Here is an 18,125-nt window from a genome sequence, read left to right as displayed (position 1 = left end):
GGGTTTGGAAACTCTCCACACAAGGAGACTCCACAACCTCTCTCTCTGGGCAGCCTGCTCCAGGCCTCCAGCACCTTCACACCAAAGAATTTTCTTTTCTCCAGCACCCTCACACCAAAGTTTCTCTTCATGTTGAAGTGGAACCTTCTGGGTTCCAGATTGCACCCATTTCCCTTGTCCTATCTCAGGACACCACTGAAAAGAGCCTGGTCCCTGCTTCTTGCCCCCCACCCTTCAGATATTTGTAACCATTGAGCAGATCCCCTCTCAGCCTTCTCTTCTCCAAGCTCAACAGCCCCTGGGCTCTCAGTCTCTCTGCATCAGACAGAGGTTTCAGTCCCTTCCTTCATCATCCTCATAGCCTCCATTGGACACTCTTGAACTGGAGAGCCCAGAACTGAACAGACCAGTCCAGATGTGGTCTCAGAAGGGCAAAGTAGAGGAGGAAGAGAACCTCCCTTGCCCCAGTGATGCTGGCCACTCCTCTCCTGCACCACTATCTCCTTCCAGCACCACATTTACAACAGACTGCAGCTCCCAGGATGCTCCTGAACCCATTTCAGCCCAACTGGGAAGCAGGGGTGGGGGGAACTGCAGTGACCCAGGACCATGCCACCAGCTCCAAGGAAAGGAACCTTCCAAGCATTCTGCAGCACCCCCCAGCCTCTGTTCTGATGAGTGCAGCAATTACAACCTGCTCCAACCCCTGGTTATTTTTCTTTTTGACAGAGTTGTGGGTGCTTTGGAAGGGGGGGGGGGATGGGGGTGGGGACTGTTCTCTGGGTTGGTTTGGTTTGGTGATTTTTTTTTCTTCCCTTCCCTCACTTGGCAGGGGTGGAAATTGCCAGCTGGGGAGCTGGCAGTCCCCAGCTCCTCCGTTCGACAGCAGAATCTCCTTTCATCACAAGATGCAGCGACTGGATGTGCAGAAGCACTTCTCTTCCTTCTTTTTTAACTCCCCCCCCCCCCCCCCCCTTCTTTCCCCTTCAAGAACTGCCATTTTAGCTGCAGCAAACAAACACACAGCATTGTCCCTGCCACACGACTCCCACCACGCCAGCACACAACCCTGCCCCGCGACTCCCGGCCGCCCCGCGCGCCGCCGGCACCGAGCAACCCGGCTACTGGCGGGGGGGTGGGGGAACACACACCCCAAAAAAAGGGCGTTTTGGCCCCAGGAAAGAGGAGAAAAATCAAGGCTGAGCTGAGTTTGAGGGACTGGCAGTGGTGTGGTGGGCAGATGTGGAGAAGGGATGGAGCAGATCGCAGCTGTTTCACCTCCAGCCTCTTCCCGTTTCATTTCATCTCCCCTTGGATGCCGGCCCGGGGAGGTGGGGGGATAAATAAAAAAGCTCTTTCATCCTCAAAAATGGTCTGGCACACTCCTCACTGAGCTCAAAGCAGCGAGATTAAAGAGCTGGCAGAGGAGGAGAGAGAGGGGACGGGTCCCCAGAAGGGCTGGGGTGCATTGGGCTGCTGCGAGGGGACAAGAGATGGAGGCTTCGGTGTCCCAACAGAAAGGTTCCCTGTGCCCACCTGGAGTGAGGGACACAGGGACCCCGGCATGCGTGGGCAGGGAATGGGGGCCCCACTGCCATAAGCCTGGGGACCTGGGATGCCAGGACATGCAGGCAGGGGATCAAGGACCCAAGTGTTACAAAGACAGGGACAAGGGAGCCCAGAACATGCAGGTAGGGGACTGAAAACCCCAAGGGCATGGGGATGGGGACTAGGGGCCCCCAAACATGCAGGGAGGGGATCAGGGACCCCAGTATGCATGAGCATAGGACAAGGGACACCACTGCTCACACCAGCAGGGGACCAAGGACCCTGATGCAGCAGGGATGGGGAGGTTGGGAGCCCTGATGCCATAGGGGCAGGGACACGCAATGCCACAGGGACAGGGGACCCTGGTACAGACAGGCAGGGGTCAGAGGACCCCAGTGCCACATGGATGGGGAACAAAGACCCCAGCACACACCGGCAGGGGGCCAGGGACCTTTCTGCTGGGGGGATGGGGGCTGGGCACGTGCAGGCAGGAATCCAAATATTCCAGTGCCATGGAGACAGGAAGCAGGGACACCAGCACAGGCACAGTGCCACAGGGATGAAGAGCAGGGACACCATCACACGGAGGGGGGGGGAGCAGAGACTCTGATGCGATGGAGACAGGCACCAGGGACACCAGCACATGCAGGCAGGGGACTGGGGACCCCAAATCTGCACACAGAAGACCAGGGACCTTGATGCCATGGGGACAGGGAACCCCAACACATGCAGGCAGGGGCCAAGGACCTTGATGCCATGGGGACAAGGGACCCCAACACATGCAGACAGGGGACCAAGGACCTTGATGCCATGGGGACAGGGACTGGGGACCCCAACACATGCAGGCAGGGGACCAAGGACCTTGATGCCATGGGGACAGGGGACCCCAGCACATGCAGACAGGAGACCAAGGACTTCATGCCATGGGGACAGGGACTGGGGATCCCAGCACATGGAACCAGGGGAATAAGGACCCTGACGCCATAAAGACAAGGACTACAGACCCCAAGACATGCAGAGAGGGGACCAGAGACCCCAGTGCCATGGGGACAGCTCACTCTCCATGTGCCAGCACTGGAGACACCCCAGGAAAAGCTTTCTGGGACACAAACTCATAACACAACCATGTGTCCCACCAGCCACCAACTTCACGGTCCTCATCCCAAAGAGGGTCAACACAGTCCCACCAAGACAAGGCAAAGCCGGAGGAGGGGGACACATTTTGCTTTCCCAAAGCCCCACCAGCTGCTCCTCCAAGCCACCTCTCCCCTTAATTACCTGCGATAAGGAGTCCAGGTCTGCAATCGGCAGAGCAAAGCTCCTCGCAGCTAATGAGGTGCCAAAGGCCACCGGCGGTGCTCGTTTATGGGGCCACCACAGGAACAACCCCTGAGGACTCTGCTCCAGCGCTGCCCAGCCCTCCCCAGCATGATGCAACCTCGGGGCCACACTGGTGCTGGCTGCATCTCTTGGTACCCAGCCCCCCAGAACTGGTGCTCGCTGCATCCTGGCACCCCATGGCACCCAGCCCCCTAGAACGGTGCTCGCTGCATCCTGGCACCCCAGAGCATCCAGCACCAGTGCTTATTGCTTCCAGACACCCCATGGTACCCAGCACCCCCAGAACGGTTCTTCCTGCATCCCAGCACCCCATGGTACCCAGCCCCCTAAAACTGGTGCTTGATGCATCCTGGCACCCCACAGTACCCAGCACCGATGATTATTGCATCCAGACACGACGTGGTACCCAGCACCCCACCACTAGTGCTCACCACATCCCAGGCACCCCATGGTACACAGCACCCTGGCACTGATGCTTCCTGCCTCTTGGAACTCTGCAGTACACAACAGCCCAGAACTGGTGCTTGTCACATCCTGGCACCCCATGGTACCCAGCACCGCCACTCACCACATCCCAGCTGGCACTGAATCCTGGAACCCCACAGTATCCAGCACCTTGGCACTGGTTCTTGCCACATCTCAGCACCCCATGTTACCAGCACCCAAGAACTGGCGCTCACCACATCCTGGCACCCCACAGCACCCATCAAGCACCAGTGCTTGCTGCATCCCAGCCCCCTGTGGTACCCAGCACCAGCTGCCTCCCAGCACCTCGGCACTGGCGCTCACTGCACCCCAGCAGGACGCTGCAGCACCCAACACCAGTGCCCACCGCACCCCGGCACCGGCGCTCTCCACACCCCGGCACACCTCAGCAGCGGAGCTTTTCCACACGCCGGCAGCCGGTGGCACCCGGTGGCACCCTGGCACGGGGTTGGGCAAGGCGCGGACAGCTCCGGCGTGGGCGGCACACGTGCCGGCGCCTCCGCGGCGTGCGGCATCCCCAGCCCTCGGCCACACGTGGTGCCAGAGCCTCTCACCAAACTTCGGGCAGGCCGCTCGTGCCAGCAGGCTCTCCCTCACCCCCAGGTGCCACCAGCAGCCGCAGCCGCTCCGATCCTTCCCTTCCCCCCACCCCACCCCCCCCCAGCACCACCACCAAACCAGCAGCAGCCTTGGCACCGGGAGGGACTGGAGTGAGCCCTTCCCCATTGCCCCCCACGCGGGGCAGGACCAGCTCTGCCCTTTTCTGCCCAGCTCCATCCTAGCTGATGAAACACGGGGGGCAAAGGGGGGGGGGGGGGCGCGGTGACACCACCACCGGACCCTGTGTCCTCGTCACGGTGAGGGATGACAGCTGCGGCGGCTGGGTGACGTCACGGTGACGTCACGCCAGGGGAGCCTCATCGCCCTTGTTACAGCATCACCCTCTGAGCTCAGCACATTTGGGGGGGGGGGGGGGCGGGAGGGGGTTAAGAAATAGCATCAAAATTAAAGGGGGAAAAAAAGCTGAAAAGCAATGGGGGAATAAGCGAGGGGGGGGAGGGGGGAGGGGGGGAGGGGAGCAGGGGGTTAGGGGCTCCCCCCTCGGCTCCCTCCCCCTCCCCCCTCCCCCCCCCCTCCCCCCGACCCGCTCCAAGCTGCTGGAGAAAAAGAAAAGGGATAAAAATGACAAAATAACTCCAAACCGCCGCAAAAAGGAGAGGGCAGAGCCGGGGCCAGGCCGGGGTGGGGGTTATGTTTTAGGGGGGGGTGCGGAGGGGGTGTCTGCGCCTGTGCCCCCCGCCCCCTCCCCCGGCTCCAACCCTGGCCTCGCCGCTTTGTCCTCCCGGCCCCGCCGCTCCGCGCCCGCGGAGGCACCGACCGCGCGAACACCGCGGGGGAGGTGGGGAGGGGGACACACGGACAGAGACACGGGCACGGACAGAGGCACGGACACGGCATCTGCCCCCACCCCCACCCCCAACCCCAACCCGGACGCGGTGGGGGGGGGTACAGGGGATGGGGAATACACAGGGCAGTGGCGGGGGATCGAGGGGAACGCGGTGGGGGGGGTGAAGGGGGGGGTGCAGGGGGATTTTTCTGGGGGGGTTGCGGGGATGCTTACCTCGCCGCTCCCCCCGCCGCTGCCCCCTCGCAGCCCCCGCCGGGCCCGGCGCGGCTCCGGCCCTCAGGAGGAAGCCATCTTGTCTCCCTCTCCTCCTCCTCCTCCGCGCTCCCTCACCGCCGCCCTGCTGCAGCCGGGGGGGGGCCTGACCGCCGCATCTCCTTCCCCCCCTGCTCCGCTCCTCTTCTCCTCCTCCTCCTCCTCCTCCTTCTCCTTCTCTTCTCCTTCTTTTCCTCCTCCTCCTCCTCCTCCTTCCCCCTCCACGCAACTCGCCCCCCTCCTCCCGACAAATATGTTTCCCCCCCACACGCACACTGCCCCACGCAGCGCGACACCGCCCGCCCGCTCCCCCCCGCCCCCCGCCCCGCCGGGGCCGCTGCGCAGGAGCTGGGGACGGGGGAGACGCCGACGCACACAAGGGGACACGGACACGGGCACGCAGCGGGGGTGTCGCCTCCCCCACGCTGCCACCGCGCACTCCCCCCAAACAACCCCCTCCCCCCGGTACTGCTCCCACACAGACACCCCCCCCCGTCCCCAAAAATAGGCAACAGGACCCCCAAGCCCCTGTCGTGTGGGTGTCCCGTGGCGTGTGGGTGTCCCGTGTCGTGTCTCCCCCACCCCCCGGGACACTGAGGCAGCAGCCCACGGTGGGGAGGGGGAACAGCAACATCATGGGGCTGGACCCCCTACAGCAGCTGGGGGAACCCCAAATCCACGCTTTGCCCCCCCCGAACAATGCTCTGCTCTACCAAAACCACACTTTGCCCACCCCCAAACGATGCTTAGTCTCTCCCCAAAACTATGCTTAAGCCACCCCACAAACCACTCTTTCCCTCCCAAGCTGTATCCTCCCCCCACAAAACCACTCTTCCCCCCCCATGCTCTGCCCCCCCCAACCAAGCTCTGCCCAGCCAAGGCCACACTTTGAACCCCCAAAATCATGCTCAGCCTTCCCACACACCACTCTTTTCCCCCAACTATACTATGCCCCCAGAAAACCAGTCTTTGCCCCCCCACCAGGCTCTGGCCCCCCAAAACGACACTTTGCCCTCCCCAAACCCATCCTCTGCCCAGCTAAAACCACACTTCGCATCCCCAAAATCATGCTTAGCCTCCCCCCAAACCACCCTTTAGCTCCCCAGACCACATTCTGCCCCCTCAAAACCATTCTTTGCCATTCCTCTGCCCCCCAGAAAACCACACTTTGTCCTCCTAAACCATACTGTGCCCCCCTAAACCACAGTCTGCCTCCCCCCCATAACCACACTTCCCTCCTCAACACCAGGCTTAGCCCTCCCCAAACCACACTTCGCCAAACCCAGGCTCTGCCCCACGCCAAAGCCACACTTGACCTGCCCCCCCTAAAGCCACACTTGACCTGCCCCCCCCAAAGCCACACTTGCCTCTCCCCCCAATTTTCTCCCTGTTGTTAACTTCCCCCAGCATCCTCTTGAACTTGGGGGTATCGTTCATTTGGGGTCCTCGTTAGTTTGGGGATGTTAATTTGAGGGTGTTGTTAATTTAGGGCCCTTCTTAAGTTTGGGGTGTCATTAATTTGGGGAGATTAGAGCTTTGATAAGCTTAAATCTCTCACAAGAACACACCCACCCCCACCCCCCCCACACACACCCCCCCCCCATGTCACCCAGCTGTCCCCTTCTCCCCAAAATCAAAGCCCTGGTGAGAAGAAGGTGGACAATGCATTTTCCCATGGGAAAAGCAGTGGGAATGGGGCAGTGAAAGGGTTAAGCCAGGGCTGGAGTTCCTAAACCAGCCCTGATGGGATCAGCTCCAGCTTTTCCCACCCCAGTCTGGAGCTGGCAGGTCTTAGTAGAAGGAATTTGGGGCAGGGGAGAAGGAAAACGGGGTTAAAGGAAAGCAAATTCCTAAAGAAACCCTTCCCCATCCAGGGCTGGGGGGGGATGCTCCTGGGGCGCTCCAGGTTTGGAGCTTTCCAAGCCCATTCCCGGCCAAAATGCCAGAAAAACTTCTAGGAACTCGAAGGTCCCACAGGTTTCCTCGGGAGCATCCCAGTGAAAACGGTTTTCCATAGGGATGTGCAGCAGAAGGAGGGATCCAAGGAATCCCAGGCCCGGTGGGATGGATAACCCAGGTGCCAAGTCCTGCTGGAGAAGGCGCCCAGGGAGCCGGGATGGATATTTGCCGGAGCTTGTCTCTTCCCAGGAAGGCCCCAGATGAGCCAGGAGCCCCATGGCAAAGCCAGGATCCGACCTTTGCTCCCGGCCCAGCGACTCCCACGGGAATAAACAGGACAAACTGGTGCCAGGAGCTGGTTTTGCCCCCATTTCCAACCCATTTCCAAAGCCCCCTTTGCCCGGCCACGCTCGGCACCGCCGCGCAGCAGCTCGACGAGGCAATCGCGGCGGGGGTTTAATTAAAGCAGACACCTCCTGCCTCCCATCCTCCTCCTCCTCCTCCTGCCGGACAGGGCAGTGCATCTGTCGGCATCCACATGGAATTTGCTCCGGAGATAGGGAATGTTGCCAGTGGGAGACAGAGAGCATCGCTGCGGCTGGACCACGGCAGGCAAGTGATGGTCCTTTGGGTGATGCTGGGATGGCATGGCTGAAAATGCCACGAGTCCCAGCCCATCCTTCCTTCATCCCATCCTTCATCCCATCCTTCATCCCATCCATCGCCCTGCTGCTTTTTTGGACGTGCCAGACCCATTTCTGGGACAATTTTATGCCAGTGTAATGAAAACCCTACCCCGACCCCACCAGGGAAACCCCTCGAGAGGGACAAGTTCAGTGCCTTTAATTAGTGAGGCTTTAAATGAGATTATCCCAAAGCTCCAGAGCCTGGCACCAGGACAACTCCCAAATTCAGTCCTAAACACTGGGGACATGCCAAAGACACCGGCTGCCTCCACCTGGCAAAGGGGATTTGGGGTCATGGTGTAACCATTCCTGCCAGGAATGGAATCTGGGATTTGGGGTCCTGGTGTAACCATTCCTGCCGGGAATGGACTTTCCCACAGGGTTTACTTAACTCCAGGCTGGGGGAGATGAGCTGCAGCACCCTCCCCTCCACCAGCCCCGGGCTTTGCTGGGTAGATTGAGGGAAATCCGGCAGCTCCCCGGTGCTGAACGAGGCTTTGCCGGTAACAAGCAGGTTCCCGAGGTGTTGATTAGTTATGCAAATGGCAAAGGCATGGAGCGTGGGAGAGGGTCCGGCAGCACCGACGGATGTGGACAGAGCAAAACCTCAACCTTCGGTGTCTTCCTTCCCCCTCCTTTCCCCAAATCGCTACGGATGGGGATGCATCACCCAGCGTGGAAATCAGAGACCAAGCGAGACGGCACAAGGGAGGCTCGGCGGTGGAGGTGTGAGGGAGACTCCGGCTGTGCCGGGCCCGGCCGAGCCGGAGGAACGAGCAGAACCGGTGTCGAGGAAACGGGGCTGGCTCCCAGCTCGCTTCGTCTGCCAAACCACCCCGGGAAAGGCGCAGGGACGTGGGAACAAGACACAGCCCTCGCTCGGCCGCTGGCACCACGAGGCCAGCTCGGGGTGGGCGCAAGAGCCACCGGCACCTTCCTGGGGCAATCCCCGCACTGCCGACCCCAGCCCCAGCGGCACCTCCAGAAATCCTCTCGTTCTCTGCACGCTCCCCCCGGGAAGCTGCCTGGGCTCCAATCCTCACCGTCAGCCCTTTCACCGGCGCTTTGCCGAGGGCAAAGTCCTTCCCTTTGCCCTGCCATGTGCCCGAGCGCCAGCCCAACCTCCCCTCCCCACGTCCCCATGTCCCCACATTCCCGACCCGTCCTCCCACCAACCATGCCAAGGGCAAAACTCCACCGGATACAATTCAGAGGTGAGAGGCTACCACTCACCCCCCCACACCCCCCCAAACACACACCCCACCTCCCCCCACCTACCCCCAAAACCAAACCAAACCCCAAACCTCATCAATTTAGGGGAGCAAAACTCTTAAACCCCAAGCAGATGTTTCTTCCTCACCACTACAGACGACCCTCCCCGCCCCAAACTGAAGCAGCACACACACCCCCATCCTCCACCTGCTCGGGCACGACAGGCACGATGTGAATCCCAGTTACAACCACCCCGGCCCGGCCAAACCAGAAGCACCGATGGTGTTTGCTGGTGGAGTAAGTTTTGGTGGTGAAAGTGCCACGACTTGTTGGGGATGTTCCTCCTTTCCCTCCCCAGCCCCTTCCCAACCCCGGGCATGGTCCTGCCCTCCCCCTGTGTCCCCTTCCTTAGTTCCCCTTCATTTTGGGGATGGCCCCCGGGGGGGGGGTTTCAAGCAGCGTTTTGCCCTTTTTGACCCAAAGCAGCTGCCGGTGGAGGTGGGGATTGGTCCAGCTGCCACCCACACCCCGCAGCGATCTGGGGATGCCCCAGCGACGTGGGATTGGGTGGGTTTTTTTTGGGGGGGTGGGGTGTTAAGATCTCAAAGTGGCTTTTAAGGTGCCGTTTCCCATGGAAATAACCCCAAAAATACAAACCCAGCAGGGGCTTTCCCTGCCCACCCCAGGGAGCCCCCGGCGAGATACGGCGATGGCAGAAGCAACCCAAAGAGGACACAAATCACTCCAAAAGGTGATGGTGTCACGGGAAGGGGGGGGGGGGACAGATGAGTTTGGGGGGGTGTGGGGGTGTAGACACGAATCGGGGAGCACTCACCTCCCGGCGAAGCCCGTCACATCTCTCCATCGTGGGGGGAACGTTAGATTCCGCCTCCCCCCCGCGCCGCGGTGGAGCGGGGGGAGCCGGCGGCTGGCCAGGGCTGGCAGACGAAGCGGATGCCCAGGCAGGGGGGCATCACGTCCTGCCTGTGTGTGTCCCCCCCCCCACGCTGGGGACACCGTGGGCTTCTGTGGGGGACAGAGACAAAGCAGCTGACTCCAAGTCACCCCGAGTTTTAATTTCCACCCTGGGGCGGGGGTGGTTTGAGGGGAGGGAGGGGGGGGTGGCCCTGCTGTCTCCCCACCCCTCCTTCCCCTAAACTCCCACTAAACTGAGGGGAGGGCTACCACATCGTCCCCCCACCCTCCACCCAAAATCCCATCTCCCCCCAAATCCCACCCCCCCCAGAATCCCACCTCTCCCCCAAATCCCACCCCCTTCAATTCCTTCCCAACCCCCTTTGCCTTTTTCATTCCGCCTCTTGCCTCCGACCCACGCAGCCTCAACACAACTTCGCCGCCGCGCAACTCGCAGCCACAACTTTCCACACGCACCCCCTAAACCCCACCGCCCCATCATCCCCCCCCCCCCCCCCCCCAATTAGAGATACAAAGATCATTACCGGAGGGACCAAAAGCAAAGGGGGCGGGGGGAGGGGGTACAGCACCCTCTTGGAGACTGGGGGACCGGAGTGGGATGGAGCTAAGCGCATGCAGGGGGGTGGGGGTGGATTTAAGGCCGGGGGGGGGGGGGGCGCGAAGCTAAAGTGGGGTTGAAATGCAGCTAATTTCTGCCCCCTCCCCTCCAAAACATCACCCTCCCCCCCCTCCCCCCCGCCAGGAGGGTGCTGCAGCGGAGCTGCACGATGCTGCTGCTGCTGCTTCCTTTGTTCTGCAGGCGCCCGCTCAGGGGGGACCCTCTGGGGCCTTGGGAGGGGGGGGTGGGTGAAGCGGGGGGATGGTCGAGGCCAGCGCCCTGTGCCACCCCCCACAATGCTTTTCAGTGAGCAATACTTTGGGGAGGGGGGCAGGGAGGTCATGCAGACCACCTGGGGTTATGGGGGGAGGCTGTGGGGGGTGAATGCTGAGGGTGGTGGAGGGTTTAGAGGGAAAGAAGGAGGGGGATAGGAAGTGCGGGGGGGGATTGTTGTAGGTTGTGGGATTTGGGGGTGGGGGGCGCCGCGTTCTTGTTGGAGGGGGTGTGGGATGGGGGGGGAGGGAAGCAGGTTGTTAGTGTGGGGGTGTGGAAGGAGGAGGGACACAAGTTTGTTATTGTGGGGTCGCTGGATGGGGGAGGGGGGCACGGGGTTGTTATTGTGGGGCGGGGGGGAGGGGTTAGGGAGGCACTGGATTGTTATTGCAGGGGTGGGGGTACCAGGTTTGTTATTATAGGGTCCTGGGAGGTGTGTGTGGGGGGCACTGGGTTATTTTTGTAGGGTCACTGGATGGGGGGTGGGCACCAGGTGGTTGTTGCAGGGTCTTTGGCTGCAGATCCACAACTGTTGTTCTTGTAGGCTCACTGGAGAACAGCCCATGGGGGGCAGCCCAGCTCCTGTGCCCCCCACACCCCTGCTCTATATCCTCCCCCACAGCCCCCTGCCTCTACATCCTCCCCACCCACACCTCTCAATCTGCCCTCTCCACCCCCAACCCAACCCCACAACCTCCCCCCCTACCTCTGGGGCAGGTGCTCAGCCCCCCACCCTCTGGTCACACAAACCCCAAGCCCTGCACAGCCTCCCCTAAAGGCAGAGGGGGGTCATCCCCACACCCCCCCCCACACCCCAGAGCACTTCCCCCTTACCCAACACCAAAGTGCTCCCCCTAAAGATCCAACCTCCCCTCCCCAGCAGAGAGCACCCAGCAGGTGTCAAATCCCTGTGCTTTGCCCCCAAACCCAGCCCAGCTCCAGCTCCCCTCCCTGGGGTCACCCCTGGCCACAAATACCCCAAAATCAGAGAACAAGGTGTCCCCAAGGTGTCCCCATGGGGCAGCACCTACTGGCAACCTCCCCCCATCCCCCTCAGAATGCCCCTCGGGGTTCAGGACAGAGGAGCTCAAAGATTCTTTGCTTTTAATTAAAGGGGTGTGGGGGGGGAATTATTAAATAAACAATAAATTAACAGAACTGCAACATTTTCCCCTGGAATGTCACCAGGGGCTCCAGTGTTCCCAGCTGGGAATCCCTGTGGGGTGGGAAAGGGGTGGTGGGGGTGGTCCCCAAAGCACACACACAGAGCCCACTACACAGCACCCCAAAACTCAGCCCCCCTTCCAACCAGCCCCTGCCCCAAACACAGGGGCCAAGGGGGTCCAGGATTTGTCCCCCTGCTGTCAGGATCTTGGGCTGGAGCTCACAGAGGTGATGCCCCTTTCCCTCTGGGCACTGGTGGGTACTGCTGGGCTGGGAGGCTGCTGCCAGAGCTCAGTGAGGACTGGGATCAGATGGCGAAGCTGCAGCTTGCAGTGACCTCACAAAAGCTTCCACCTGCAAGGAGAGCAAGACTGAGAGCATGGCACTAGCTGGGATGGCATCAGGATGGCACCCAATTGTGCTGGGATCACACTTGGATGACACCACAGGAATACTAGGATGGCACCAGGAGGGTGCTGGGATAATAGTAGGGTAGCATCAGGAGGGTGCTGGGATGGCACAAGGATGACACCACAGCAGTACTAGGATGGCACCAGGAGGGTGCCAGGATGGTGCTGGGATAGCACCAGGATGACACCACAGCAGCTATGAGGATGGCAACAGAATGGTTCTGGGACAGTGCTGGTATGGCACCAGGATGGCACCAGAATAACACTGGGATTGAGGATGGCACATGGATGGTGCTTGGATGCCACCAGAGCTGCACCAGGATGGTAGCAGGAGGGCAGTGGCATGGCACTGGGATGGAAGTGGGATGCTATTGGGATGACACCAGGATTGCACCAGGGTGGTCCTGAGATGGCACCAGGACAGTGCTGGAATGGCACTGGGACGGCACTGAGAGGGTGCTAGGATCACACTGGCATGGTGCTGGAATAGCAGCAGGGTGGAACTGGGATGGTGCTAGCAAAATGCTCAGATGGCATTAGGGTGGCAGTGGGATGGTGCTGGGCTGGCTTTGGGATGGTTTGAAGCAGCCTGGACCGAGGGGGTGTGAATTATTTATCCCAGGGGGAGAGGAAGGTGAGGTGGAGGCCGGGAGGCCATGCTCCTGGCAGCAGGATGCCACCAAGCTCTGCCACATTGGCCATGCCCACCTGTGCCATGAGGACCCTCTGCATGGCCACATCGTGCTCAAAGTCCTTCTCCACCTCCAGCACCAGGACAGGGGCCTGCTTCACCTCCTCAAAGTGGACCCTGAAGGCAGGAAGGAGAGAAGGGGCTAGAACCAACCCCCGAGGCAGGGGGATCAGCACAGCGGTGCCTGGGGGAGCGCGCTGGGGCCAGGCTGGCACTCACTCTGTGGTCCTGTCCACCAGCCACTGCTCGTGCTGGGCATGGAGCTGCTGCAGGTATCCCAGCTGGATGCCACCCTCTTCGCTCCTCGCCCTCCGCCGCAGCCGCTCCAGGCACCGCTGCACCCGGGAGAGTCACGGGAGGGAGTGGAGGGGAGGGAGATGGAGGTTCAAGGGAGAGAGGAGCAAGGGAGGTTCATGGGATGTAGGACAGCCAGGATGTTAATGGGAGAAGTGGAAGGGAAACAGAAGGCAGGGGAGCCAGGAGGTTATGGACACAGGCAGCTGGAGGCCAGCAGAGCAGCCCCAGAGGGAGCATGGTTGGGCACTGGGCAGCCCTGAGGATGCTGCAGCCTGCCCTCCCTCTCCAGACTCCCCTCTAGGATCCAGCACTCCCTCTCCTCAGAGTCCCCTCTAGGATCCAGCCCTCCCTCTCCAGACTCCCCTCTAGGATCCAGCCCTCCCTCTCCTCAGAGTCCCCTCTAGGATCCAGCCCTCCCTCTCCTCAGAGTCCCCTCTAGGATCCAGCCCTCCCTCTCCAGACTCCCCTCTAGGATCCAGCCCTCCCTCTCCTCAGAGTCCCCTCTAGGATCCAGCCCTCCCTCTCCTCAGAGTCCCCTCTAGGATCCAGCCCTCCCTCTCCAGACTCCCCTCTAGGATCCAGCCCTCCCTCTCCTCAGAGTCCCCTCTAGGATCCAGCCCTCCCTCTCCTCAGAGTCCCCTCTAGGATCCAGCCCTCCCTCTCCTCAGAGTCCCCTCTAGGATCCAGCTCTCCCTCTCCAAACTCCCCTCTAGGATCCAGCCCTCCCTCTCCAAACTCCCCTCTAAGATCCACCCTCTCTCTCCAAGTTCCACTCTAGGATCCACCTCTCCCTCCCCAAACTCTGCCCTAGGATCCACAACCAATCTCCCTCTGAGACTCCCATGGGAAGGGGGCCAGGTCCCACTCCTCCAGGCTAGGAGATGATGGCGAAGCCCCAACGCTCTGACAGCTCCCAGGGCTCACTGGGCTCCAGGCAGAGTCCCTCAGCTGCCACATCCCCTTCCCAAGTGGGCAGGGTGGGGCTGGCACGGGGGTCTCACAGCACCCACCTGAGGTGTGGCCCGAAGGTAGAGGAAGCCGTGGAGGGCAAGGTGGGTGCCCAGGTGGCGCAGCAGGAACTCGTGCCAGTCCTGGTAGATGGCCCACTCCAGGGGCTGCAGGTGCCCAGCCTCAGAGAGGTTCTTGGCAAAGACGTACCTGGGGAGGGGTGGAGAGAGCTGGCACCAAGGCCATGGGGCCTCCAACCCACCCCCACGCCCAGGGGGGCTTCACAGAACCACTCAGCTTGGAAAAGACATTCAAGGTGACTGAGTCCAACCATTAACCTTACTCTGACACCAAGTTAGGTGCAGTGTTGATCTTCATGAGGGTAGGGAGGCTCTGCAGAGGGACTTGGATAGATTGGATCCATGGCCAACATTAGCAGGAGGAGCTTCAGCAAGGCCAGGTGCCAGGTCCTGCACTTGGGGCACAACAACCCCAAGCAACACCACAGGCTTGGGGCAGTGTGGCTGGAAAGCTGCTGGCAGAAAGGGACCTGGGGGTGACAGGCAGCTGAATAGGAGCCAGCAGTGTGCCCAGGTGGCCAAGAAAGCCAAAGGCCTCCTGGCTGGGATCAGCAATGCTGTGTCCAGCAGGAGCAGGGAGGGGATTGTCCCCTGGTACCCAGCTCTGGTGAGGCCACACCTTGAGTGTTGTGTCCAGTTTGGGGCACCTTAGTGCCAGAGAGATGTGGAGGTGCTGGAGCCAGGGCAGAGGAGGGCAAGGAAGCTGTGAAGGGCCTGGGAGAATAAATCTGATGAAGAGAGACTGAAGGAGCTGGGGATGGTTAGATGGGAAAAGAGGAGGCTGAGGGCAGACCTCCTGGCTGGCTAAAACTCCCTGAAAGGAGGTTGTGGAGAGGTTGGTGCTAGTCTCTTCTCACAGGTCATCAGTGATAGAACAAGAGGGAATGGCCTCAAGCTGCGCCTGGGTAGGTTTGGACTGGACAGCAGGAAAAAGAGTGGTCAGGGACTGGAATGTCCTGCCCAGGGAGGTGGTGGAGTCACCAACCCTGGGTGTGTTTAAAGGTGGTTTGGATGTGGTGCTTGGGGCTATGGTTTAGGGGTGAGCTTTGCAGAATAGAGCTCTGGGTTGGACTTGGTGATCCTGAGGGTCTTGTCCAACCTGGATGTCTCTGTGATTCTGCCATGGCCACAGCTAAGCCATACTCCCAGGCACCACATCCCTGTGGCATTCAAGCACCGCCAGGGATGGGGACCCAACCACCTCTCTGGGCAGGCTGGGCCAGGCCTTGACAACCCTTCCAGCGAAGAAATTGCTCCTCACATCCAACCTGAGCCTCCCTTGCTCCAGCTTGAGGCCAAGGTTCTCTTGTCCTGTTGTTTGTTCCTAGGCAAAAGAGCCCAACCCCCACTTCACTCCAAGCTTCTTTCAAGGAGCTGGAGAGACCAATGAGGTCTCCCCTCAGCCTCCTCTTCTCTAGGCTAAACACCCCCAGTTCCCTCAGCCTCCCCTCATCAAGAGCTGTTCTCCAGACCCTTTCTGACTCCCCTTTGTCACTGGTTTTGCACCCATTGGGACCGTGGGTGTTTAATTAAGGTTAAAACTCTTAATTTGGGGCTGTGCAGTGTTAGGGGTGACCCAGTGCAGCTCCATGCCCAAGCCACCCACTGCCCAAGGGGTTTCCAGCCACCACCTGACCCCAGTGAGGATGGGGCAACCACCAGGTGTAATTAGCTGGGGGCTAACAAAGCCCCAGATTGCCCATCAAGGGCTCCACTAGGGCTGGTGACTCTGCTCAGTCTGAGGGTCCCAGGAGACACAACCAGGGTGCTGCAGGTGCTCACTGTCCTGTTTGATGCCTTCACTTTCCCCCTCTGGATGTGCTGAGCACTGGGGAGGCCACACCTCGAGTGCTGGGGTCAGGGTTGGGCTCCTCACCCCAAGAAGGATATTGAGGGCTGGAGCAGGGCCAGAGAAGGGCAACAAATCTGGGGAAGGGTCTGGAGAACAGGGCTGGGGAGGAGCAGCTGAGGGAGCTGGGGATGTTGAGCCTGGAGGAGGCTGAGAGGAGACCTTCTGGCTCTCTGCAGCTCTCTGAGACAGGGCTAGAGCCAGCTGGGGACTGGGCTTGTCTGCCAAGGAACAAGAGACAGGACAAGAGGAAATGGCCTTAAGCTGCACAGTGGGAGGTTTAGGTTGGACATTAGAAGAAACTTCTTCACTGAAAGGATTCTCAAAGCCTGGAACAGGCTGCCCAGGGAGTCCCCATCCCTGGAGGTGTTCCAGAAACCTGTGGCCATGGCACTTGGGGCCATGGTTCGGTGGCCATGGTGGTGTTGGGCTGCTGGATGGACTGGATGATCTTGGGGGTCTCTTCCCACCAAAACACTCCTGTGATTCTGGGGGGAGGGGTGGGGGAGAGGGGCTGGTACCTGTCGCTGTAGACCGAGCGCTCAAAGACCCTGACGGGGCAGGGGGTGCCAGGGAGCTGCTCGGGAGGTGGCTCCAGCATCATCTTCATCCTGCTGATGCAGGAGAAGGTCTGGAAGGTGTAGGACCATCGTGCTGGCTCCTGGTACATCATCTGGAGAAGGTTGGTGGAGCCCACAGCTGCCTATAGAGGAAGAGCTGTGAGGTGAGGCTGTCCCCCCCCCCCGTGCTGGGGTGCTGCAGGTTGCCGCCATGCCCTCGGTGCCCGCTGGGGTTACCTCGGCCGTGCCGCTGCCTGGCACCTTGCGCCATTGGGTCACAGGCTCGGTCACCAAGTGCCACTGGGGGAAGGTGGCACCCAGCAGCCTCAGGAAGGTCGATTTTCCCACGGCTGTGAGGAGAGGTGGAGACACAGAGCAGAGTCACCCTCTGTGATCCCCCCCCTCCCCCGACCCCAGCTGCTGCCCATGGGTTAAGGAAGGGTTTTGGGGTATACCTCCTGTGCCCCAGCAATTAATTACAGACATTAAACTGGACCCTGAGGGGGCTCAGGCTGTGTCCCCCCTCCCCAAAACCCCAATAATTAATTACAGACGTTGGGGTCATGCCAGGGCCTCCCTGCCCCCATAAACCCCCTCAATAAATCCATCTCACCCCAAATCCTTTATCCCACCCACACCCTTCCCTAGGTACCCCCCTCCCAAATTGCTCCTGCACCTCAAAATCCACCAATCCCCCCTTGTCACCCCGGGACCCCTGCTGTACTCACCCCCATCCCAAATCCTCCCACCTACATTGGACCCCTAACGCTCACCCCCACCCTTCCCAGGCTCACCCGCCCCCCCCCCCCCCAAATTGTCCCTGCGCTCCAAAATTCACCAAGCCTCTCCTTGTCACCCCAGAGACCCCCGCAGTATTCACCCCCACCCCGAATCCCCCCCACTTCCAAATCCTCCATCCCCCAACCCTGCTTCCTTCGGGAGCCCTTCCTTCCCAAGCTGCCTCTGCACCCCAAAAGCCACCGACCCCTCATTGTCCCTTGTGTACCCTCCCCCCAAACCCCTCCCCCTATATCGCAGCCCAAACCCTTCGCAGACAAACCCGCACCCCCTCACTGCGCCCCAAATCCACGGCCCCTTCCTTGCTGCCCTGGTCCCCAGTTGCCCCGGTACCGATGTTCCCCTCCAGCGCCAGGCGCAACGCGCTCCCTCCCCGCCCCATTCCGCCGCCGCTGCTTCCGCCTTCGCGCGTCATATGCTAATGCTGCCGCGCGCTGCTCCCGCCCCGTGGCTAATGAGTGCCGCGCGCTGCCCCCGCCCCCTGACGTCACCATGCGGGAAGCGTAGGGGAGGGGAAAGAGTCGCGGGAGTGACTGGGGGGATATGGAGCGTATGCAAAACAGGGGGCGGGGATTCAGGGAAGGGGCGGGGCTACCAGCACAGGTCCAAGGGCGTCAATTACAGGGTTAGGGGCACCAGTATGGGACTGGGGACACCAGTATGGGTCCAAGGGTATCAATAAGGGTTGA

The 18,125-nt window shown here is 60.8% G+C and overlaps 2 protein-coding genes across 2 annotated transcripts in view; both read right to left on the bottom strand.

Moving 5' to 3' along the window:
* Window positions 1-9,897, bottom strand: part of TET3 (tet methylcytosine dioxygenase 3) — a 46,530-nt gene extending 36,633 nt beyond the window's left edge. The window contains 1 exon segment of the mRNA XM_068156462.1: window positions 9,668-9,897. Within this exon segment, the coding sequence (XP_068012563.1) occupies window positions 9,668-9,697 (30 nt within the window). The 5' untranslated portion in view covers window positions 9,698-9,897.
* Window positions 9,898-11,707: 1,810 nt separating this feature from the next.
* Window positions 11,708-17,851, bottom strand: DGUOK (deoxyguanosine kinase). Its single transcript, XM_068156523.1, has 7 exons — window positions 17,770-17,851; window positions 16,876-16,988; window positions 16,600-16,781; window positions 14,212-14,359; window positions 13,124-13,239; window positions 12,922-13,021; window positions 11,708-12,157 (listed from the first exon to the last, which is right to left on the bottom strand). The coding sequence occupies exons 1-7, from the start codon at window positions 17,849-17,851 to the stop codon at window positions 12,095-12,097; spliced, it is 804 nt and encodes a 267-aa protein (XP_068012624.1). The 3' UTR covers window positions 11,708-12,094.
* Window positions 17,852-18,125: the final 274 nt, after the last annotated feature.

This window comes from Melanerpes formicivorus, unplaced genomic scaffold (assembly GCF_026170545.1).
Source record: "Melanerpes formicivorus ecotype bairdi unplaced genomic scaffold, bMelFor1.0.p_v2 SCAF_34, whole genome shotgun sequence".
In the NCBI taxonomy this organism is placed as follows: Eukaryota; Metazoa; Chordata; class Aves; order Piciformes; family Picidae; genus Melanerpes; species Melanerpes formicivorus.
This window is presented reverse-complemented; position numbering and strand designations above follow the sequence as displayed.

Coding starts and splice junctions, on each gene's coding strand:
- DGUOK (XM_068156523.1), bottom strand. CDS start 17,851: ATGACGCGCGAAGGCGGAAGCAGCGGCGGCGGAATGGGGCGGGGAGGG. Junction 16,782..16,875: donor CAGGCAGCGGCACGGCCGAG/GTAACCCCAGCG, acceptor CTTCCTCTATAG/GCAGCTGTGGGCTCCACCAA. Junction 13,240..14,211: donor ACCTTCGGGCCACACCTCAG/GTGGGTGCTGTG, acceptor TCCCGGGTGCAG/CGGTGCCTGGAGCGGCTGCG.